This window comes from Priapulus caudatus, unplaced genomic scaffold (genome assembly GCF_000485595.1).
Source record: "Priapulus caudatus unplaced genomic scaffold, Priapulus_caudatus-5.0.1 Scaffold314, whole genome shotgun sequence".
NCBI classification, from domain to species: domain Eukaryota; kingdom Metazoa; phylum Priapulida; class Priapulimorpha; order Priapulimorphida; family Priapulidae; genus Priapulus; species Priapulus caudatus.
In genome coordinates this window covers 272,498-297,464 of record NW_014577375.1, presented here as the reverse complement: position 1 = coordinate 297,464, position 24,967 = coordinate 272,498, and the positions used below count along the sequence as shown (strand labels likewise).

Genomic DNA, 24,967 nt, shown 5'->3' with positions numbered 1-24,967 from the left:
TTGTATCGTACACATACATTACTACCTGACATATATGTATCCAGCAACATTACACGGCCACACTGACATACGATTGCACACATACACCATCACTGACACACGTATACACACATACATTACACTGACGTCATATGGTATCTACACATACATTACACTGACATTACTATGTATCCACACCGATACACCACACTGATATACGATTGCACACATACACGCACACGACACACGTATACCACATAACATTTACACTGACGTCATACTGTATCTACACATACATTACACTGACATATATGTATCCACACATACACCACACTGACATACGATTGCACACATACACCACACTGACACACGTATACACACATACATTACACCGACATATAATTCAGGGGTCGAATTAGCGCGACCCGAATCCGCTGGGATAAGTAGATTCTTGTGTTGGATAACGCAGATTTCAATGCTTGGTATCCGCCGGGATAGTAAAAAAAATCGCTCAAATCGGAGTAGTTGAGTTGTTGAGGCATATTTGGCAAGCCGCAAGTGTCAAGGGTAGCCAATGTGTCATAAATGTCATTGTGTATAACATTGCTTATCAGCAAACCAGGACAATGCCATCCTGAGACAATACGTTCTGCAGTGTACTTGTCTGTGGTACCTGTGAACTGTTTTCATGTTTTTATTATAATAATACATTACAAAATTAATAGTTTTCAAATCTATTATTGCATATTTCAAGCTTTTGGGCATACCAACATTGTTGAAATGTACTATCCAATGAAAGTGTCAATACACTGTAGCTCACCCAAAAAAGGACACAAATGAGTGGGTAAGAAGAAGTCAGTTTTATATTGAGCAAACCATCGACAGTACATTATAGAAACGAGCCATCTGTATATATCGCAATAAAATTTAATACCAAAATGTTCACCAATTTGTGGACCGTAGATGGCGACGATACCGCGCTTTGTAGTGATGGCCGCTTGAAATAAATAGTTATTGCTGCGTTCCGACCATCGTTTTTGTAAATCTTTACTCTATATAGGACGTTTTATCGCAGAGTGGAGAGGAAATACCAATTTTGCATTAAAGATAATTGTCCAATGAAATGCTTGTAAAACGAACAGACGAGTGTGAACGCACGAACTGTTTGTGTTTATGATTGAATATGCTATATCAATTGCCAAAACCCTACCTAATTGCATAATTTTTTTTTAAATATCAAACCCTTAGCCCTTATTCACTTCACATACCAAAAAATGAGCAAAATCCGTTGAACCTGAACTGACTAATGGCAATTCCGATTTTTGCTCAAAAAATTGCCGCCCCCCCCGTGGCTCGAAAAGTACGTCGACTTGGCGTGGCTTAAAAATAGGACCTTCCATTATTGGCGAGGATAGCATAACAACTACACCAATTTCAAAACATGTGGGTCAAACGGGTTCCTGAGTTATCGTTGACGCGAAACCAAATGTTGACGGTCACGGACGGACGGAACGGCACGGACGTACGCGAATGACGACCCATGGCAATAGCTCAACTGACGATGTCAAGTGTGAGCTAAAACATGGCGATTTACCAGATTTTTGGGGGCATATCCAGATTTCAATACCTGGTATCCCAAATGGATACCATAATAAAAATCTAATTTCGACCCCTGTATATGTATCCACACATACACCACACTGACATATGATTGCACACATACACCACACTGACACACGTATACACACATACATTACACTGACATATGTATCTACACATACATTACACTGACATATATGTATCCACACATACACCACACTGACATACGATTGCACACATACACCACACTGACACACGTATACACACATACATTACACTGACGTCATATGTATCTACACATACATTACACTGACATATATGTATCCACACATACACCACACTGATATACGATTGCACACATACACACACTGACACACCGTATACACACATACATTACACTGACGTCATATGTATCTACACATACATTACACTGACATATATGTATCCACACATACACCACACTGACATACGATTGCACACATACACCACACTGAAACATACACGTGAGCTGGTGCCTGCACACACACGCAAATCACCCTAGCATAGCAACAACAACAGCCACATATAGACACAAGCAATTACTCTGAGACAGTTACAATGACACACACACTCAAGTAATAGCATAGCAGTTATAAATGTAGACATCTATACACTCACACAACTACAGTCAAACCTATGTCACCTCTACAGAACCAACATCTCTCTATAAAGGACACTTTAGGCTTCCCTTGAGTAGTAGTTATACAGTGAAACCATCTCTACAAAACCAACTTTCCTTCTATAAAGGACACTTTAGGCTTCCCTTGAGTAGTAGTTACACAGTGAAACCATCTCTACAGAACCAACTTTCCTTCTATAAAGGACACTTTAGGCTTCCTTTGAGTAGTAGTTACACAGTGAAACCATCTCTACAGAACTGACATCTCTCTATAAAGGACACTTTAGGCTTCCCTTGAATAGGATCTTGATCTCTACAGAATAGACACCTATCAAGAAATCACGCATTGCAGTTTTCCATGAATGTCCCTCATTGGAGGGTTTAAGTGTATATTGCAATGACCTAGCATTTAGGAGTTCCAGCAGCTAAGAGAGAGAGAGAGAGAGAGAGAGAGAGAGAGAGAGAGAGCGCGTTTAGGAGTCAAAAATTGATTTTGTCGCCTTACTTTGTGAGACAGATGCTTCTGATGAAGTAACGGAGAGGGCATCCTGCGACACCATCCAGTTTACCACCTCCTTCTCCAGATCGCCGACACCGGTTATGCAATCCTTTAGTTTTGCCATCAAATCCTCCATCGAAGAACATCTCTGCAGTGAAGACTGTGTGTTCAAACGAGTTACACGACAATGAACACGGTCAACAATGTACACATCGGAGTGATAGGTTTAACTATAGACCTACCGGAGAGTGACTTGCGTACTACCGCAGAAGCCAGATATCACAACTACATGGAACACCTTCCACAGTTCAAGATAATTTTTAAATTTTTAAAAACGAATATTTACATCAGAGATCAATTGCCACAAAAATTATTTGGTTAAAATTGTTTCAATCAAAAGCATTATTTCAAGATGCACTTTAAATACGCATAGAGCATAACGGATAAAGCAGTAATGAAAGTCATTGTGTTGTAAGTAGCTACGTGGCACAAATTTTGGTCACAATAGCATCTGCCACTTGCTATGACAGGTTTAACTAGGAGAATCTACATGATTACACACATGACAAGTTTATTAAATCTCAATCATGTTGATAATCACCTGTAACTGTTGTTTATGACTAGACGTCACTGAGGTATCAAATAGCTGTCGAAGAGAGTCCAGCGTCTTCAGAAAGATTTCCGCTTCACTGCAATGAAAATAAGATTCAAACGTTTCCACATCAGAATATGACACAAGAACTGTCTCAACTCGACTTTTCGCTAGTAGTTCATTAAACAGTCCAGTCATTAAACAGAGTTTCTTTCTGCTTCGCTGTAATGAAAAAAAATTCAAACATTTTCACGTCAGAATGTGACACAAGAAATGCCTCAACTCAACTTTTCGTTAGTAGTTCATTAAACAGTCCCATCAGTCCCTAATGGATCACATGACTCCAGTCAAACATGATATCTAGTAGACTAGCATAATTAACCCACACTATAACTAACAAAGCCTGATATGTTGAGTACGATTCACACCTTTAATAAATATCCCTTGATCCCATATTTTATGCTAGATATATGCCAGCATGTACACAACTCTCATCCAAAATAAGACTTCAGGAGAGATTGACTTTAGTTTTAGTAGCTTACATTGTCTTATAGTGTCTAAACTTGAGAATTTCCATTTCCCCCGACGCATGACACCTCTTCGTACGAAACAGTTGAACTCGAATGACGTTACAACGCATGTAACAGACCAGGGGCAGATCTAGCTTTCATGAGAAGGGGGTCGATATTTGAATGAAGGCGTAGAAAATTTTGAAATATATGATGCTTTCTCCTGCATTCTAAGATGTATCCTTAAGAACATGTATGGGTGCATAGGATTTAGTGCACCCCCAATGTGACAGTGTTCAGGATCTGACAGTTCAGGCAGCTGTCTGGTCACAGGGAAAATCCCCAGTTTCTATCAGCCTGCAGACTGAGTTTTTTATTTTTGGCCCCATTTTACTAGTATCATAACATTAGTCAGTGGATGATCGGGTGGGGGGTTGCAACTCTTCCAACCCCACTTCTAGATCCGCTACTGCAGGCTCACCTTGCAAAAGAAGAAGCCGAATCAAACAAAACATTTCTGAGCAAAGGCAGGTGTGGTTGTCCACTGTTGACTGCCTCGACGTCCGCCATGACACCATTGGAGACGTACGTCTCAAGTTTGTTATGCAGCTCTTCATTGCTAAAACGCAAAGTTATATTAGTATCAGTGGATATAGGTGTGACGAACATCTGCATCACAATTGTGAGTTACGAATAGGAAGTAGTCTTGGTAAAAGTATAGTAGGAATATACCTGTGAGTAGGCAACAACAGAATATTACTAACACAGAAAACTGTGTACTATGCAACAGTGCGGATTCAGTGGTAGAGGTATTATCGTTGTGTCAAGAGTTGGAGTACTTTAACCTCATTTACACTCTCCTAATAAAAATAAGTGTAGATATGTTTTGGTACATACAAGCGCCCTGGTGACATCTGTTTTAGCTTTGTCTGCAACGGTGATGCAAACCGTTTCACGTCTATAACTTCTTCGTCTAGAAAAAGCAAAAGATGTGCTGATATTACACACATGAGTCACTGCCAGAGCATGCCACTCACACACATATTACACTGCAAACCTATATTAGGATTTTAACACAGGTAACACAGATTGACAGAGCCAATGTCCTTTACTCGTATTGTTACTACCACCAGTACAACTTCTACTATAACGTACAAGTTATCCTGCTATTAAATTAATATGTAGTACGTTGCCATGATTGTGGTGTTGTTTTTTAACATTTTAATTAACTGCTAATGATCAGGTACAATTTTCTACCATTTGTACTCATGAGTCTGCACGTGTAAAAATAGCAAACAGTGCCAAATACGCAACATTTTTGATGACGAATGGCTTTCCTAGGCTTGAACTCACCGCTAGAATCATCACCAGCATTGGGTTCACTGTTGGTAGGAGCTTTGATGACAGCTGAGCTGACAGGAACGCTAGCGCCACCTGTGATGACGGGGTTAGTGTGGGTCACTGTGCTGGTTGGAGCATCAGTGGTAGCGGCCCTCACCAGTACAGGATACCTCAGCATAGTTATGAGGCCGTTATTCAACCTGGAGTGTCCTTGAATGAGCTCATCCAAAGTGTCATACTTTACTACCATGGCTCCTTCTTGCACCTGTCAGAGTAAATAATAAAAGACTCGCACATATGCAATTTACTGGGTGGGTTTTCTTTTGCATTTTTTCTGGAAATTTATGGTGACCAAACAGACAAAAAAACTATTACCACAATGTTTAACTAAGGAATTTCTTTGAATGACATGCTATGAATCATAAGGACAGGTAGTCAATTATATAAGTGCTTTATTACCTGTATGGACAGACTACCGTTTGGATCAGTAAATATCCTGTAATGATGAATTGTGCCTTCGAATCTGCATGGTAACAAACAAAAATATCAAATAGATGAAGAAGTTAATGATAAACATACTAGTGACAAATTTAGTACCAAACGAATAATAAACCTTACTAAAATAAAATGCGGCAAAGTCATCCAATAAGGGAGCCAGGCGAATACAAAAAAAAACAATACTGAATTTGTGTTGTTTTATTCACATTCATTGGTTCTTGTCTCTCTGTCACCCACTTGTATTCTATATTCTATTCACGTATGAATGTTCATTAGGTACTTACAAGACACAGAGCACAAATGCATTATCGACAGTCTCACTGCTTCGAACCAAAAAAGCGCCATCTAGTGAGTTTTCGAGCAAGAGTTCGCCCGCCCGCGTTCTGCTGATCCTCTGGTGCAGCCAACCAGGTGGCATCTTTACTTTATGTGTGAACCTATGATACACATCTGGTCTGAAATGCCAGCACACATACAAAATATAATTATACTATAGGCAAGCCTAAGCGCAGAGCTCCCAATAAAATGAGTGTTACTACGTAAGGTCAACTTGAAATGCCAGTGTAATTATAATACACAATTAATTGGGGTTTTATATACACATATATGTCAGGAGTATTTGAGTAAAGGTGTGCTGAAGGCACGCGGTGCTAGGCTGGTCCGAGTGCATGCCCCCCTCCAACCTAGAAAATTCAGGCAGCTGTGTAGTCATAGGGGAAAACCCCAGTTTCTCTCAGCTTTCAGACTGGCTTTTTTATTTTTTGCCTCACTTTACTAGTATCATAACATCAGTCAGTGGTTAAATTGGGGGGGGGGGTGCAACCCCACCACGAACCCCCCTCTAGATCCGCTACTGCATGAATGTGTGTTATACTGCTAATCCTGTTAAACTTTTAACAAATTCACAATGAAAATATTTCTGTTGAACACCAAGAGCCCATTGTCCGAAACTTCGTAAAGTTACGATTAATTTTAAGACTAATGTTAATGTTAAGAGAAAAGTTAATAGCGTTGACAGAAACCTATCGTAACTAAACTTACTTAAGTGAAAACTTACGATAACAAGAGCTTCATCACAAGGCTGCTGATTGGATGAGAATCAATCACAAAATTCAAATTCATACACATTTATTGTACATCACAGTAATTTATGCATATTATGATGGCTAACCACATATAAATAATATTTGATGAAAAACGACACGGTCTTGAATTTATTCTGCACAAGACAAATTCTCACACTGTAACACAAGACGCGAGAGTCGTGTGGTCAGTGCAAAAGTATTTAAAACAAGAGAACAAATGCCATACGCCATTTGTAAATGTTTTGACACTTTTGTTTTGCTTCACGATTGGTAGATAATTAATGTTTTTGACGTGTTTTTCAAGAAAAACACATGATATTACTCATTAATATAAAATATAATATCACTATAATTGTAATTCTTAGTCGAAATGTGTTATTTTCATCTTAATATTAAAGTTAACGATACTCTCCACGTTGTGCATGAAATTTCATCGATTTTTCGTTTTCAACTTTATTCATGGCTTAACACTACTATTTGCCACATGAAACATGCTCATTTCCATATTACGGTACTGTGAACTGTCAGAGCGTTTTTGCTTGCCGCCGTACATGGTGTAGTAAGCAGTGGCTAACGCCATTTATGACGTCAGAAACATTGATACCAACCACGATATTAACTAAGGCCGGTATCCCCGGCGTCAACCATGCCTACAAGCTGTCATACATGTATATGTACATCATGTACATCTGCTAGTATCAACCAAGTATCGCCATGCCTCAAATAAGTTCTAGACACCTCGCCAACCACACTAGCCCTTCGACTAACTAGTGGCCGACACGCGCGACGCTTGGTTGACATTATAGCTTTTTTGACGTCAGATGACGAGTTCGCGATGAGTAAGAGCGTTCTTGCGATGGTAACGCTCGTAATTACAATTCTCAGGTGCTGGAAATGTACGCAATTTACTGGTGTCAGTTCAGTCAGATGATGTCGTCAGTAATACGCCTAATAGATATAACTACTTAAACCATTTTACACAGGCGGTCACTCATTGTGGAGAAAATAGAAAAACGGCTGATTTTCTTCTGTTGCGATTTTCTGACATCAGTAGCCTGGAGTATAATGGATATTTCTGCTGTGATACAACTGAGGATTATAATAATTTTACACTCGTTTAATGATGAACATTGTGGTAAGAAAAAGCCCGCAGGGTTGGCTTAATAAGTGGCCTTACTGTATTAGTTATGACCTCTTTATCGCTAAATTCTATTTTACACATGAACTTAGATTTTTAAGCAGTTTATTTCGAGTGTTCGTCGGTAAAATATGTAAATTAAAGAAAAATCGCTGGATGGGCTATTTTGTCCATATGTGGCTTACATGGTGGCAAAAAATGTTGTATCGCGCACTGCCGTCTGGTAGTGATAAATAGCCAAATATCATTTTTTACATAAAAATTCAAAATATGTTTGGTAACATAACTTAGTGTGGAAATTTCTGAAATTTTTTTGGCTTGAGCATAAAGAATAAATATCCTGGCCCTCTATAAATAGAAACAAGTGATCGATCGAATCATTCGCCAATGTTAAACCGGGGGGGGTTTAATGGTGCTCACAGAGCAATCCCTTGGCGCAAACGTGGAGATCTCCTAAAGAGGGTATGATCCGCATAAGTAAAGAAAAGTACAAGAATGTTAATTCCGCTAATTTACCGAAAAAAAATAGGGGGTTTCTCGGTCCAAGCGGCTCTAACCAAGGGGGAGAAAAATTAATTTTTTAAGTTAATGTTAAGACTAATTGTTTCCTGACAAGACGCCCCTGATGTCTACTCATTTCACGTCTCCACTCATTCGTCATCACAATAATTGGTAAAGTATTATAGATTCTGTATACCTGCATTACTTAATATGTAATGAGCCTACACCTACTTCGGTGACGAGGATAATGTTCAGCGTCGAAATTGGTGGCCGACCCGAGCCCGAGGCCACCAAGTTTCGGCTCGCGCCAAGCCACCCTCTATCGAAATGCCGGTCCTCCTGACCGGCAATTTCCCCCTCACCCCATTATGCTTCGAAAATACTAACGGTTACGCAATGGGACGGTCCGCCCGGTTGTAGACCCCAGAACTTCATCGTAATACGCGGGAAGCGTATGCCTAATACTCTCCGTCTGAATGGGAAAAAAAAAAAAGTATCCCAAGTAGTCCCAACTCATGATTCGCCATAACAACACAAACCGCGACCGTGAAAAAGTTCAAATTGCGGCAATGCCGCATGTTGGAAACGAGTGTTTTATGGCGTAACGGCATAAGTAATAAGTTTCCTACTGTCCGCAGGGTTATCGTGACTTGAATTCGTTACTTTTCTTTAGTGAAGTGGAACTATTTATTCAGTTCGATATCTAGAAGCAACAAACTGCTACATACTTAATTTAGTTGGCGAATTGTGCGTGCTGTGCGTGCGTGCGTGCGTGCAAAAGTTGTGTAATTTCACTAATGACAACTCACAGCCAAAGATTGACATGTATCACTCAACCATAAAAACCACAGTAACAACTAACCAAATAACACTAACAAATACGGGTAACACATCATCAACAAGGCCCACTAAGCCGGCGCGCCATTAGCGCGGGTTCAGCAGTCCACTTAAAGATCTAGCAATTGAGCAACTTTGAGGACGTGCGGCAGCATGATCTACACGTAGGGTACCCCCCGACGGACTGGGGAGAGAAAAACAAAAGTAACACTTTTCCCAGAAGCTCCGCCCACATCCTAAGCTGAAAGATAAACCAAAAAACAACTCTACGTGTAAGTCAGTTACCAGTTTGGGCTTACCGGCAGGACACGATCCCCCACACACAAATGGTAAACAAAGTGTCATTCGGAAAAAAAAATCCACGCCAAGGCTAAGCACGCAATAAAAGTTGAACATAGGTAACTCAGTTACAGTAAAAATTTATATACAGTTTGTTACTAAACCACACGGTAGTAAAAGAGCGACACCACCAACTGTTGCAGCGACTCACCAGCTTACGACAACGGTTTGCTGGTCCCCAAAAAAGAAATTTCAGCCGAAATTCGAACCTTGATAATGGTGTTGCAAATAAAAAAGGAAATGCAACTAAAAATATGATAAGTGTCAGAAAAAAAAAGCAGGAATAGGGGTAAGGCAGGCAGTGGCGCGTGTTGAAGAAGAGATGAAGCATCGCAAGCTGTTGAGAGAGAGCCGAGACGGGGCCGCACGCGTCCAAAATACGCACAATGAGGGCATGACGCCGAGGTGCATGTGGTGAATGTTTACAAAAAAAAAAACACAGAGAAGGAGTGTCTGTTGGCACTTATGTGAAACACCAGTGTATTAATCACTTATTTTTGTACAGCTAATTGGGTCAAACACACCTACAACACTCTTTAACATCATGCGCGTGACTTGTCCCCTATTAGGCGTGGTTGCAAACTAGCTAGTGCTGATAGGGTCTATGTCCCCCGCGGGTTCTCCCCCTACGTGCGCAAAAGGCGCACCGTTGGAAAACTCCCCGCCCTGTTGAATCGTGCGCCCCGTTGGAAATCTCCCTCCCGATTTGAATCGGTGCGCGCGCGTTAAATTCCACCACAAAAAAGTTGCAAAGCCACAACAGACAGATCGGTCGTCAGAAGTGCAAGTTCATAACCAACACACAACAAACAGGACATCCGCGCGTGTAATTTATCACGCAACGCGAGCACTGAAGACAGTTACACAAGTTAACCTAACAATGCACAGTACCTGTTCGCTAACTGTACACGCGACTCGGCCCTCTTATATATAGAAGAACGCCAAATACGCGCTATGGTGTGGGGGCGATTTAATACGGCATTAATTAGTCGTACGATAAAAATACACGCCTCTCTTCCGACGCCGCCCTAGTTTCCCCCCTCTCCCCCCCCCTAGTTTCCCCTCCCCCCTCCCTCCTCTACGCCCTCCCCTCCGCTGTGAATTTCATCCTGGGGAGAACCCGCTGCAGGTAATGCCGGAACGTACCAGGGACGTCCGGTATACCCACCCGGAACGACCCGATAACTATCTAGCGAATGCGTTAGGGGTAGTTGTTAGGGGTTAGGGTTAGGTAGAGTTAGGGTAGGGTAGGGTTAGGGCTAGGGTTAGGGAGTAGCATATGGCAACCGTCCCTAGACTCGTTAGGGAGTCGCGCGAGTACGGTCGTCATATTAGATAGAAGTATTTATATCTAGGGTACGGTTTACGGTATACAGGACCGTACCCAGGGTACGTTCCGGCAGTACCCTGGGGGACATAGACCCTATCAGCAGTACTAGTATTGTGACTTTTGAAGACTGTATAACTATACGTGTAGAAAAGGTGTAGTACTAGTAGCTACGCAGCCACAAGTTCCCTTCTTTCTTAACACTACGTTGGCGAGAGGTCCTACGACGTGTAACAGTCGGAGAGCCTGGTCGGTTTAGCACTAGTAGCTACGGTAGGCCTACAGTATATTATAATTATATAGGCCCTACAGTCACAGTACAGTCGGTTCAAGGATAGAGAACATGGGTCCTAATAAAACCAATGTCATTTACATCAATATAAATATAATATTATATCAATATAATAGGTTAGGGTTATGGTTAGAGTTATGGTTATGGTTAGGGTTAGGCACATTGGTTTTATTGGGACCCATGTTCTCTATCCTTGGGCCGTACACTGTACAGTCTGCCAAGGGGAATGGGCACAATCGCTAGAACACTGCCAATACGGCAATAGCGATAGAAAAAGTTACCGTTTTAATACTAACTAAAGCGAAAGGAAGAGAGTTCCACATACGAAAGATCATGTACATGTATGAGATGTACAAGTACAAGTACGTAAATTTACCTGCGTTAGACGCATCCGCCATAACTCGGTCTTGACTCTTGTTTAGTACATTCCGGTAGGGATATTAGGAACACGGAAATGTAGATTCAAGCTTCGCTGATGCATAGCGCAAATATTTTAGCTCCAAAATCCAAAATCAAACTGAATATAGCCTTATGTAAATAATTCACAGATGTATTGCATTTAGCGGCATGTCAGTGCTACAGCATGCAAAATAAAACACCAAGTAATTAAATTCCCGCACACCCTCTGAGACCTCAAGCATCTCAACGTCCGATTGTGGCGCCCTGATCAGAGATACACAAAATATCTTCTATGCCATAGTTCGTCAGTAGATGTATAATTAGTCTTGCCGATGCAAGTACTTATCAGTAAGTAGGTGCAGCAATAGTTTCTTTGTAAATGTTCTCTGTAAAATTGTGTCCTATACTTTACATACGCATGATACTGTAGTAATAAATAAGTACGGGCCCTTATTAACTTTGACACTCACACTCACAGTGCCAATGGCAATGTTGACCTGACCGTGTGGCGTGTGGTCAACGTCATGCCGAATAGCACTTGACTTGCCTAGCTCATTAGCTGTAGCCTGTAACTAAGTACTACGACCCTTGTTGGCTCTGCCACACGTATGTTACACCTGTATCATGTCCAACGATGTGTATAGTACTAAGTACTACAGCTAACAGTAACATTAATCCAACCAGTACTACTACTAGTCAGTCTAGTCTGTTGATGTATGAGTCTATGACCGTTTCTAAGTGACAAAGAGCAGCCTACGCAATGGCCGCGGGGGGAGGGGGTAGTACTCATGAAGGGAAAGACATTTGCGAATTGCATTGACATTGTCACTGCCACTGGTACGTAAACGGGATGTATACGATTTTAGAGTGTCTACTTAGGAGTATACAAGCTAACTAAGACTAAGAGGTAAGAGTTTGCTTTGCAGCACATCAAGATGTGTGATTGGGAAGAAGACTGGGGTGCAGAGACCGATCCAACCAATGAACGGTACAAAGTTACTCGACAGCCAGCATATCCCGCTTATAGTCAGTATGCACAACCACCAGTGCAAAATAGCTGGTCTCGTGAAGGCCAGATCGTCGAAACATCATGGCGTGATAGGGGTCAACAGGAATTCACAGGTAAGATCAATACTAGGGGGTCGAAATTGGGGGGGGGGGAATGGCTACTTGTCCTGCAGAAAGATGACAGTAAAAATCTACTTTTTAAAGTCCACATTTTTGCAAATTTTTTTTTGTTAGCATGTATATATGTCTTCTAAAATTATGGATTAAATTTAACCAGTTCAGTATATAGAATACAAGTTCTCTCACTGTATAGTATTATTGCTTGTACGAACTATAATAATACATTTACTTTGGTGAACAAGGTAACGTGGAACAAAATGGATGGAATAATTCTGGGGCCAGAGGTCGGGAAAATAGGTATGTATGTTTTTTAGGGAACGGAGTGATGAATGCAAAATGAGGAGTAATCAAGTTTCATTAATGTAATCAAGAGCCCATAATGGTTATAAATAGTTTGCACTTTTGATGGACGTGCTATCTAATCACAAACCAATAAATTGCATTTTATTATCCTCAGATTTCTTGGCATAGCATATGTCGATTTTCCCGCGTCATAATTTTTGTTCTTTCCCTCACAGAGATGGAGGAGCTTGGCAGAGGAACTCGGGAGCAGTCCCCGTGACACTGATGGTTAACAACCGGAAGCTGGGCCTTATCATCGGGAAAGGCGGTTCGAAGATCCGAGAACTCGAGGATAGTTCCGGCGCGCGAATACAGATATGTAAGGATCGCTCGGACGGCGACGAAACGCCCGTCGAACTCACCGGGAGCTCCGAGGCGACGGATCTCGCGAGATCCTCGATCGAAGACCTCCTGAGCGAACAGTCAAACAACTCGCGCAGCTACGAGAACAACGCCGGCGGCCGGAACGACGCTGGCGGCCAGAACAACGCTGGCGGCCGAAACAACGCCAGGGGCTGGAACGACGGCGGCGGCGGTGACGAGAGGGAGACGGTCGACGTCGGCAACAAGGACGTCGGCAAGGTGATCGGACGCGCCGGCTGCAAGATCCGAGAGATCCAGGACGTGTGCGGCGTGCGCGTCAAGGTGCGCGGCGACGACGAGGACGAGTGGTCGACACCCGTCGACCTAGTAGGTAGCGCTGACGGCATCAAGAAGGCGAAGAAGATGATCCGCGACTTCACCAACGAGGGAAAGTCGAAGTCGTATATCGACTACGCGGCGAGCGCGGCCGATCGCGACCCGGACGCGCCGCGAACGATCAACTGGAGCCAGCTGCACGCCGACAGTGCGCGCATGCAAGCGGAGAAGTACGTGAACTACGGAACGGTGACGAAGAACTTCTACGTCGAGGACAACGACGTCGCGAACATGCGGCCGGCGGACGTCGCCGAGTTCCGCCGCGCGAGCAACAACATCATCGTCGCGGACCTACACGAGACCGAGCGGCGCCCGATCCCGAACCCGGTCTCGACGTTCGAGCAGGCGTTCCAACACCACGGCGACATCCTCGAACAAGTTCTCGCGCAGCGGTTCGATCGTCCGAGCCCGATCCAGGCGCAGGCGTGGCCGATTCTCCTCCAGGGCCTCGATTTGATCGGGATCGCGCAGACGGGCACCGGGAAGACGCTGGCGTTCCTCCTTCCAGGCCTCGTGCACATAGAGAGTCAGACGACACCGCGGAACGAGCGCGCCGGCCCGACGATGCTCGTGCTGTCGCCGACGCGCGAACTCGCGCAGCAGATCGAGGCGGAGGCGCGGAAGATCCGCTACCGCGGCATGCGCTGCTTGTGCGTGTACGGCGGCGGCAGCCGCCGCGACCAGATCGCGGCCGTCGAGCGCGGCGTGGAGATCGTCGTGGCGACGCCGGGACGCCTGCTCGACCTGATCATGAACGATCTGATCGACGTGAAGAGCGTCTCGTACCTCGTAATGGACGAGGCTGACCGCATGCTGGACATGGGCTTCGAGCCGCAGATACGCAAGGTGACGATCGGAGACATAATATCACTATATCGTGTTATTTGTATAATTATTATTATAAGATTCATATTTACTAGATACGGAAGGTGACGATCGGAGACATTATATAAGATCACTGTATTGTATATGTATACTATTATTATATATTATTATTATGAGATTCATATTTACTCGATATGGAAGGTGACTCTGAAATTTATATTATTATAATATTATATTATTAAGTTGTATTATGTGTATACTATTATTATCATAAAATTTATCTTCCGACGAATGTTCATTCAACCCGACAGTTTCAGCGATGCTTCCAGTTGTCGCAAAGTAAATTCATTGAGCCGCACGAAGTTGCGTAAACTAATGCTTGCCGCCATAAATTAAATAGCATTACTTAACATTACTTAATAACACCATTAATTACATAAATTAAACAGACTTTTACGGCGGTCGTGAAATATGATGAGCGTATTTCAAGGTGATGATCGACGTGCGACCTGACCGGCAGACGGTCATGACTAGCGCCACCTGGCCAGAGAACGTGCGACGGCTCGCAACTCAGTACATGAAGAACCCAATGCAGGTGAGTGTGGCACTGGTTTACTCTGCCGGTTCACGGTTACTCTACCGTGGATGACCTGTAATTTTCAGGATTAATTCACCATTGGATTGCTCGTACTTTTCGTTGTTAATCTACCATAGATTACGTGTAAGTTTCAGGATTAATTCACTGTGGGATTGCTCGTACTTTTCGCTGTTAAAACGAGTATTGCGAGAATTTTGCTCAAAAAAAACTAAATATAGCTGAATATAGTCTCACCTGACAGCGAAAATATCACTGATTACACCAACATTCAAAACACCAAGATTTTATGCAGTTATAGCATAGAAAAATTTATTTGACCACATCATACCAGCAATAAATTTTTTCGTGTCACGACTTTCAAAAATCACAAATGGCGTCTCAAACAAGCGAACATAATTAAAACAAAGGGGCATCTATTTGTGTGTGATAATCCGCAGTGTTGATACATCGATTTGATCCACTTCTCTCTCCGTCTTCGTTATACTTATAGTCCCTAGGACTTTTGAAGACTAATATTTATGAGGGTACAACTTACCGTACACTCCTGTTTGTGTTACGCTACTAATACTATGGACCTCTGTGTTTACATCTGACCAAAAATATCTCCGGTGCGATTTTTGCATTACTGCACGCTTGTTGACGTCTCGCGGTATCACGAGACATGACAGCGAAAATCGACAAGAGAACGCAAAATTGTAATCGTGCATGATTTTGTCTTTGCATGAGGTTCTAAGACATTTTATTGTTATTTCAAACAATTACTGTTACTCAAGCAACAAAGATAGGCATCATGAGAGTGAGAATAAACACTGAAAAACGCTGAAAAAAACTCGCAATGATCGCTTTAATCTACCGTAGATTACCTGAAATTTTCAGAATTTTTTCGCCATAGATTACTTGTACTTTTCTTGATTAATTTAACGTAGATTACCTGTACTTTCCTCGATTAATCTGCAAGATAATTAACTGTATTTTCCAGCCATAATATTTTTAATTGAAATCAATAAATAACTTAATAATTTTAATCAATGAATAATCAAAAACAATTTAAATTCAATTACAAAAAATCGTTATTATCATTATTTAATAAATGATTTAACATAATAATCTCAAATTAATTTTAAGATACCTAATTTGAATCAATAACTAATCGAAAATAATTAAAATTCAATTACAAAAAAATCGTTTAACATGACAATCTCAAATTAATTTAAAAATACCTAATTTCGCAGGTCTTCATCAACACGCTGGACCTGGCGGCGTGCCACGACGTCACGCAGATCGTCGAGATGGTCCCCGAGAGCGAGAAGAAGTCTCGCATCCTCGACTTCATCGCGGCAATGGCCCCCGACGACAAGCTCCTCGTCTTCGTCGGCAAGAAGGTGAAGGCCGACGACCTCTCGAGCGACCTCGCGCTCATGGACGTCGCGTGCCAGAGCATCCACGGCGACCGCGAGCAGGAGGACCGCGAGACGGCGCTGCGCGAGTTCAAGAACTCGGATGTGCGCATCCTGATAGCGACGGACGTGGCGTCGCGCGGCCTCGACGTGCGCGACATCACGCACGTGCTCAACTTCGACTTCCCGCGAAACATCGAGGACTACGTGCACCGCGTCGGACGCACGGGCCGCGCCGGCGCCACCGGTACCGCCATCTCCTTCGTGACGCGCGAGGACTGGAGGTGAGTGGGAGAGGAGAGAGAGGGAGGGAGAAGGGAGAAAGAGTGAGAGAGAGACAAGGAGCGAGGGGGAAGGGAGAGACATGGTGAGAGCGCCATCTCTTTCGTCTTGCGTGAGGACTGGAGGAGAGCGAGCGAGCGGTGCGATGGTCTGCAGATTTAGAAGAGGGAGAGGGAGAGAGAGCGAGAGAGAGAGAGAGAGAGAGAGAGAGAGAGACAGAGAGAGAGAGAGAGACTGTAACAACTAACAACTTACACATAACACTACTGGTAACACATGCATCACAGCCACTAAGCCCGCGCTTAGCACGGGTTCCAGCTAGTATACTTAAAGATTCTAGGCAGTTGTAACTTTGAGGATGTGCGGCTGCATTGATCTACGTATGGGGGTACCGAGGACTGGGGAGGAGAAAAACGAAAGTAAAACTTTCCCAGAAGCTCCCCCGACATTCCTAGAGCTTGAAATATAATACCATTATTTGACCAACTCTACGTGGTAAGTCAAGTTAGTTTGGCTACCGCAGGCACATCCCTGTCCCAGGTCTATGTGTATTGTGTTATTCGGCCACCCAAGTGCTACACCAATAAAGTTGAACATTAGGTAACTCAGTTACATGTATGCTGTTAATGGTTATTTTTATATACCATTTTGTTACTCACTGGTAATAAATAAGCGGACCACCAACTTTTGTGCAGGACCACCAGCTTTCTGAAGTTGCTGGTCCCGCTGTCCACTAGAATTTCAGCCGAAATTCGAACCCTGATAATGTTGGCAAATAATCAAAAGGAAATGCACTTTTGATAAGTGTTCAGAAGGAGAAGCAGTGTTGGCAAGTGAATGAGTGTAGAGGCAGCATTGGCGAGTGTTTTGAAGAAGAGATAGCATCGGCAAGTGTTTGAGAGGAGATGGAACGCAGCGTTCCAAAATACTCACAAGGAGAGGCAGTGACCCGAGTTGCATGTGGGTGAATGTTTACATTATTACAATCACAGAGGAAGTGAGTGTTCTGTGTTGCACTATTGGTGGAACACTCAGTGTATTAATTCACTAGTTTTGTACAGCTAATTGGTGTCATAATTCTAACATTTTACATCATGGGTGACTTGTTTTAATTAAGGCTTGTTGTTGCAACTAGTACTAGTGCTGATAGGGTCTATGTCCCCCAGGGTACTGCCGGAACGTACCCTGGGTGGGTCGGTCCGGTCCTTATACCGGAACGGTACCTCCTGATAAACTATCTATCTGATATGGTTAGAGGTTAGATGTTTAGATGGTTAGGGTAAGTTAGGGTTAGGGTTAGGGCGTTGGTTAGGGTCAGGTAGGGCTTACGGAGTAGGCTGACTCCCTAGACTCGTTTAGTGAGTCGGCAGGTACGGTCCGTCATGATTAGATAGAAGTATTCTGTATTCAGGCCGTACGTTACGGTATACACAGACGTACCCCGAGCGGTACGCTCTTCCAGCAGTACCCCTGGGACATGACCCTAGTCAGCCAGTACTAGTATTGTGCTTTAAGAGACTGTATAACTATACGTGTCAGAAAAGGTGTCGGAGTACAATAGTAGTAGCTACGCCGTAGCACAAGTTCCCTTCTTACTTAACACTACGTATGGCGGAGAGAGGACTACGACGTGCTAACATCGGAGAGCCCTGGTCTGGTTTAGACTAGTATAGCTAGCCATACGATATGTATCATAATTATAGTAGGCCCTACATCCACGTACGTACGTCGGTTTCAAGGATAGAGAACAGGCGTCCTAAATAAAACCAACTGTCATTTACATCAAATATATAAATATCTAATATCAATATAATAGTTAGGGTTATGGTAGAGTTATGGTTAGGTTAGTCGTTAGCGCAAATTGGTTTTATTGCGGACCCATGTTCTCGTAGTCCTGGCTCGATAACAATGTACAGTCTGCAAGGGAATCGGGACAAATCGCTAGACACATGCAATAGGTAATAGTGGATAGAAAAAGTTTCCGTTTTTTAATACTAACCTAAAGCGCAGAAGGAAGAGAGTTCACATACGAAAGATCATGTACATGTATGAGATGCTACAAGTACCAAGACGTCAAATTACCTGCGTTAGACGCATCCGCATAAACTCCGTCTTGATCTTGTTTAGTAACATTCCGGTAGGCGATGATTAGAACAACGGAACATGTAGATTCAGCTTCGCTGATGCATAGCGCAAATAATTTTAGCTCCCAAAATCCAAATCAAACTGAATATAGCGCTTACTTAATATAATTTACAGATGTATTGCATTTAGGCGCATGTCAGTGCTAACAGCATGCAAATAAAACACCAAGTATTAAATTCCCGCACAACCCTCTGAGACCAAGCATCTCAACGTCCGATGTGGCGCCCTGATCAGAGATACACAAAATATTCTTCGTATGCCAGTAGTTCGTCAGTAGATGTATAATTATGTCTTGCCGATGCCAAGTACTTATCAGTAAGTAGGTGCAGCATATAGTTTCTTTGTACAATGTCTCTGTAAAATTTGTCCTGATACTTTACGGCACGCATGTATACTGTAGTACATAAGTAGGCCCTTATTAACTTTGACACTCACACCTCACAGCCAATGGCAATGGTTACCTGACCGGTGTGGCGTGTGGTCAAAGTCATGGCGAATAGCACTTGACTGTTGCTAAGCTCATTAGCTGTAGCCTGTAATAAGTATACGACCCTTGTTGGCTCTGCCACACGTATGTTACACTGTATGCATGTCCAAACGATGTGTAATACGTACTAAGTACTACAGGCTAACAGTAACAGTAACATTCAATCCACCAGTACTACTACTCGTAGGGATACTGTCGAAAAATTTTCTCAGATAAGAGTAGAGCCCAATAAAATAGCAGCCACTTGATGAATTCTGGCAGCCATGTAGATTACAGTGATACTTGAATCTGTCATGATTTGGTTTATAGGGTTTAGGAAGCTATTCCGCGATTAGTAACGTCGCTGGTTATATTTCCCTCAGGCCCTATTTTCCGAATGTGTGTTCTAAAGCCGCGCGTATGATTTGTTCGTACAAATTTGCAAAGTAAATAATTCATACACGGCCATATAACTTTCGTCAGTTGAATAAGGATATGACTGTTATATAAATGACTAATTAACATGCAATCTGGAAGACGCCCTTCGCCCTTTTATAGTGTCTGAATATAGCTCGCATACCAGCGATTTATGTTTTTGTATCAGCGCGGCACGCGACATTTTTTGAGCAATTTCCTCTCCAATTTTGAGGTAAAATTAATTAAGGGTTCTGCTTCTACCTACCCCACTGAGCAAGTTGTATGCCACTGGTAGAAATGCATCCTTACAGCAGGTTTGCTGAAAGAAAATTACATTTAATGACGACCCATTATTTTATACTTGAAGTCAAATTTTGAAAGGAAAATTGAAAATTCGAAAAGTACAACTTTCAGCTGCGGCCGTTTTCCGTAACAAACGTAGTTTCGTCTGGGTTCAAATTAAAATAGTTTCAACTGTCTGCTAGATTAATATAAGATTTATATAGGTAAATGTCAGGAGCACATAGTATGTGAATATGTTCAGTAAATGCATGTAACGTGTGCAAGGAATTGTATATATGGACATCATATTTTGGGGGAGAAAATGTAAAATTACAAATCGAAATGAATTTAATGAAATAATTTTCCTACTTATAGGCTCCAAGAATACGCATACTATAGTGCATAGTAAACACAGTATGTATCATATGTAAGAGGCAATTACATGAAAATTGTATGAATATAATTAATTATGGACAGAAACGAAAGAACGTGGAGTAAATACCAAAAAGTAATTGTCGTGAAACAGTTGATACTATGCAGTTGAGACACCGTTTATGAGAGCATCTATAAAACCAAGAGCCAGTTAATTGTAAGTTGCTTTTTCCATTTTAATTCTGGCACAAAGGCATCTATAATGGCATTGATAGATAATTAATTATATTAAACTAATCAGTAACCGAGTTCAGTCAACTAGAAAAGTTTCACCACTAGTTCAGTTTGTTTCATTTTTTGACCTTCATATCAGTCATGTTTTCGTTCAAGCAAACTCACTTGCATTACCAGAACTAATATCAACTATTATAAGCGTTCTATCTTTGTGTACATGTGTGATAAAATTGCAGAGGAACACGCTAAAGAATAATAAATATATGCGACATGCTAATCCACGCGTCTAACGTTTAGGCTGACACTATGCGCTTCATGCAGTTACCGACGTAAGACTGGTACCCGTCGATCAGTTCCACACGCTAACACTAACGCGTCAGTGGTGAACAGGTAACAAGTCTATTACCACACTGAAAGAAACGCGTGACCCATGTCCGATTCAGCCAATCAGCAAAAACGCTTTACGCCCTTATTGATCACACTAGCTGTAATGCCACGCGATAGTTTTACAAATTGATTTTGGGGCAGTATAAGAAACTGTTTTTTTCAATTTGTTATGATGACGTATCTAAATATGATCAACGAATGAGGATTGTAATGGTTGGGTGTTTTCTTTTTCAACGATGTCGGGAAGTTTGATTCTGGAAGCGTTTTGATTTTTAAATGAATACAATTTTCAACCAATGATCTAACTATTTTAACAGAAAAGAAACACCTTACAGATAAACAGTTAAGCTATGGTCTACATTATTAATATCCAATAAAAGTGATATTAGATGATTCTTATAACTGCCCCAAGAGGCTCAAGTTGGGGCCCGTTCGATAAAATTTGGTGGCCGCGCGCTTCATGCCAGGTCGGCTGGCTAGCCCGTTTACGTTTTTGGTTGGGTTTTAGGCCACGTTTCTATCTAAGAAACGGTTACAGGTAAAAATTCTGAAAATAAATAACGATAAACGGGTTGAGGCCTTCTTCATCTAGAACCACAAATGTTTTGTTTTTTCATAATATGATATATTATTAAAAAGTTACGTCTTCTGAAAGTAGCTACATTGACTTATACTGAAAATATGGTTGCTTGAAATCTAGACATAATGGCGCGAGCGATCAGCATCGCTACTACCTAGTCAGTCTAGTCTGTATGATGCTCATGAAGTCTATGACCGTTTACTTAAGTGAAAGAGCACCTACGCAATGGCGCCGCGGGGGGGAGGGTAGTAATCATGAAGGGAAAGACATTGCGAATTGCATTGACCTTGTCACTGCAGACTGGTACGATAACGGAATGTACACTACGATTTTATGAGGTGGTCTACTTAGGAGTATAAAGCTAACTAAATGCTAGCGCGCACTATGCTAGCCGACACTATCCGACTTTGTGCACTGTCACAGGCACGAACGCCTCCGCACACTATCCACCCGATCCTGATTCGATCGGGGACGGCCACCGCACACTTCCGACTCAAGTTGACGGCACTACCATAGGCACTCTCGTGGCGTTCCAAGCGGATTTAGCGTGTACTAAAGCGTCGGGAGTGTTTCCGGATGGTTCCGATGCCATTCATTCGAATGCGGTTTTCCATGGCGCAGCTCTGTGATTGGTCATTTCCTCAGCGCCGTCGTCGATCGGGTCGGATGGCCTACGCACACTAATCCGAGTCGCGTCGTAAGCCCTCGCACACTATTCGATCCCGATACTCTCCCGATTCAAAATTCTGAATCGGCGCCAAAATGACCTCCCGAGGCCAATCTGTAAGCCCCGCGAGCTCAAACTCAGAACATCTCGATCCAATCGTCAAGCCTTCACATGCGCTCGGTCGGATTAGTGTGGCGGCTAAGCATACAGAGGTAAGAGTTTTGCTTTGCAGGCCACATCAAGATGTGTGATTTGGAAGAAAGACTGGGGTGCAGAGACCCGGATGCCACCATGAACGGTACAAAGTTACCTCGACAAGCCAGCAATATCCGCTTATAGTCGTATGCACAACCACGCATGCAAAATAGCTGGTTCTCGTGAAGGCCAGATCCGTTGGTAACATCATTGGCGTGATAGGGGTCAACCAGGAAATTCATCAGGTATAGATAACTACTAGGGGTCGGGAATTGTGGGGGGGGAATGGCTACTGTGTCCTGCAGAAGATGACAGTAAAAATCTACTTTTTTAAAGTCGCACATTTTTGCAAATTTTTTTCTGTTAGCATGTATATATGTCCTTTAATCTATGGATTAAATTAACGCAGTTCAGTATGATAGAAGACAGTTCTCCTCACTGTAGTAGTATATAGTTGCTTGTTACGAACTATATATAATGACATTTACTTGTGAACAATGGTAACGTGGAACAAAACTGGATCGGAAATAATTCAATCTCTGGGCCAGAGGTGCGGGAAAATAGGTATGTATGTTTTTTAGGGAAGGAGTGAAGAATGCAAAATTAGGAGTAATCAAGTTCTCATTAATGTAAATCAAGAAGCCCCATAATGGTTTATAAATAGTTTCACTTTGTGGAGGACCGTGCTATTCTAATCACAAAACTGCCAAAAATTGCGTTTTATTATCCTCAGATTTCTTGGCATACGCATATGTGCGAGTTTTTCGCGGGCATAATTTTTGTGTTCTTTCCCGTCACAGAGATGGAGAGCCTTGGCAGGAGGCACTCGGGAGGCAGTCCCCGTCGACACTGATGGTTAACAACGCCGAAGCTGGCCTTATCATCGGTTGGGAAAGGCCGTGTTCGAAAGATCCGAGAACGTCGAGGATAGTTCCGGCGCGCGAATAGCCAGATACGTAGGATCGTCGGACGCGAGAACGCCCGGTCGAACTCTCCGGAGCTCCGAGGTCGACGGATCTCGCGCAGATTCCTCATCGAAGACCTCCCTGGAGCGAACAGTTTTCAAGACAACCCTCGCGCAGCACGAGAAACAACGCGCGCGGCCGGAAGACGCTGGCGCCGAGAAGAACGCTGCTCGGCCGAAACAACGCAGGGGCCTGAACGACGGCGGCGGCGGCGGACGAGAGGGAGAACGGTCGCCGTCGGCAACAAGTAACGTCGGCAAGGGGATCCGACGCGCCGGGCTGCAAGATCCGAGAGATCCAGGGACGTGTGCGGCGTGCGCGTAACAAGGTGCGCGGTGCCGACGACGAGGACGAGTGGTCGACCCCGTCGAACCTAAGTCGGTAGCGCTGACTGAGGCATTCAAGAAGGCGAAGTAAATGATCCGCACTCTCACAACGAGGAAAGTGAAGGTCGTATAATCGCTACGCGGCGAGCGCGGCCGTCGCGCCCCGGACGCGCACGCGAACGATCAACTGGTAGCCAGACTGCACGCCGGACAGCTGGGCGCATGCAGGAGCCAGTTAACCGTGAACTACGGAACGGTGACGAAGAACTTCTACGTCGAGGACAACGAACGTCGCGACATGCGGCCAGGCGGACGTCGCCGAGTTCCCGCCGGCGCGAGCACAACACATCTCGCGGACCTCACGAGACCAGAGCGGCCGCCCAGGATCCCGGAACGACGAGCCGGTCTCGACGTTCGGCAGCGGCGTTCCAAACACCACGGCGCACATCCTAACAAGTCTGCGCGAGCGGTGTCGATCGTCGAGCCCCGATCTGCAGGCGCCGGCGTGGCGATGCTCTCCTCCAGGGCCTCGATTTGATCGGGATCCGCAAGACGGGCACGGGGACAGACGCGCAGTTCCTCCGTTCCAGGCCTTTCGTCACCATAGATAGTCCAGACGACACGACGCGGACACGAGCGCGCCGCCGCGCACGATGTCGTGCTGTCCCGCCCGACGCGCGAACTCCGCGCAGGCAGATCGAGGCGAGAGCCGCGGAAGATCCGCTACCCCACAAGCGCATGCGCTGAAGGCTTGTGCGTCGTACAGCGGCGGCAGCGCCAACCCGCGACCAGATACGGGGCCAGTACGAGGCCGCGCCGCGGCGTGGAGATCGTCGTGGCGAACGCCGGGGACGCCTTCTCGACCTGATCCATAGAACGATCTGATCCGACGTGAATGGCGTACTTCGTCCTCCGTAATGGACGAGGCGACCGAATGCTGGAACATGGCGCTTTCGAGCCGCAGATACCAAGGTGACGTGGAGACATAATATCCTAAATTCCGTGTTATTTGTATATCGTTATTCATTATATAGATTCATATTTACTTAGATAACGGAAGGTGCGAT

At 43.7% G+C, this 24,967-nt stretch overlaps 2 protein-coding genes across 5 annotated transcripts in view; one reads left to right on the top strand and one right to left on the bottom strand.

Annotated features, from left to right (window-relative positions):
* The window catches only part of LOC106808919 (phosphatidylinositol 3,4,5-trisphosphate 5-phosphatase 2A-like), a 33,702-nt gene extending 22,160 nt beyond the window's left edge, over positions 1-11,542 (bottom strand). Inside the window, exons 1-8 of the mRNA XM_014811836.1 lie at positions 11,520-11,542; positions 5,960-6,130; positions 5,637-5,700; positions 5,190-5,442; positions 4,734-4,809; positions 4,318-4,455; positions 3,337-3,424; positions 2,742-2,895 (exon numbers count right to left, since the gene is read on the bottom strand). Of these exons, the coding sequence (XP_014667322.1) occupies positions 2,742-2,895; positions 3,337-3,424; positions 4,318-4,455; positions 4,734-4,809; positions 5,190-5,442; positions 5,637-5,700; positions 5,960-6,093 (907 nt within the window). The 5' untranslated portion in view covers positions 6,094-6,130; positions 11,520-11,542. The remainder of the gene's footprint in view (positions 1-2,741; positions 2,896-3,336; positions 3,425-4,317; positions 4,456-4,733; positions 4,810-5,189; positions 5,443-5,636; positions 5,701-5,959; positions 6,131-11,519) is intronic.
* A 37-nt stretch (positions 11,543-11,579) lies between these two features.
* Positions 11,580-24,967, top strand: part of LOC106808922 (probable ATP-dependent RNA helicase DDX43) — a 14,571-nt gene continuing 1,183 nt past the window's right edge. Inside the window, exons 1-6 of one of the 4 annotated variants that reach the window (XM_014811841.1) lie at positions 11,580-11,941; positions 12,520-12,715; positions 12,964-13,018; positions 13,240-14,608; positions 15,078-15,182; positions 16,418-16,866. In XM_014811841.1, the coding sequence (XP_014667327.1) occupies positions 12,529-12,715; positions 12,964-13,018; positions 13,240-14,608; positions 15,078-15,182; positions 16,418-16,866 (2,165 nt within the window). In that variant the 5' untranslated portion in view covers positions 11,580-11,941; positions 12,520-12,528. Of the gene's footprint in view, positions 11,946-12,507; positions 12,716-12,963; positions 13,019-13,239; positions 14,609-15,077; positions 15,183-16,417; positions 16,867-24,967 lie in introns of all 4 variants that reach the window. The other 3 variants (XM_014811843.1, XM_014811842.1, XM_014811844.1) reach the window with 3 other exon arrangements.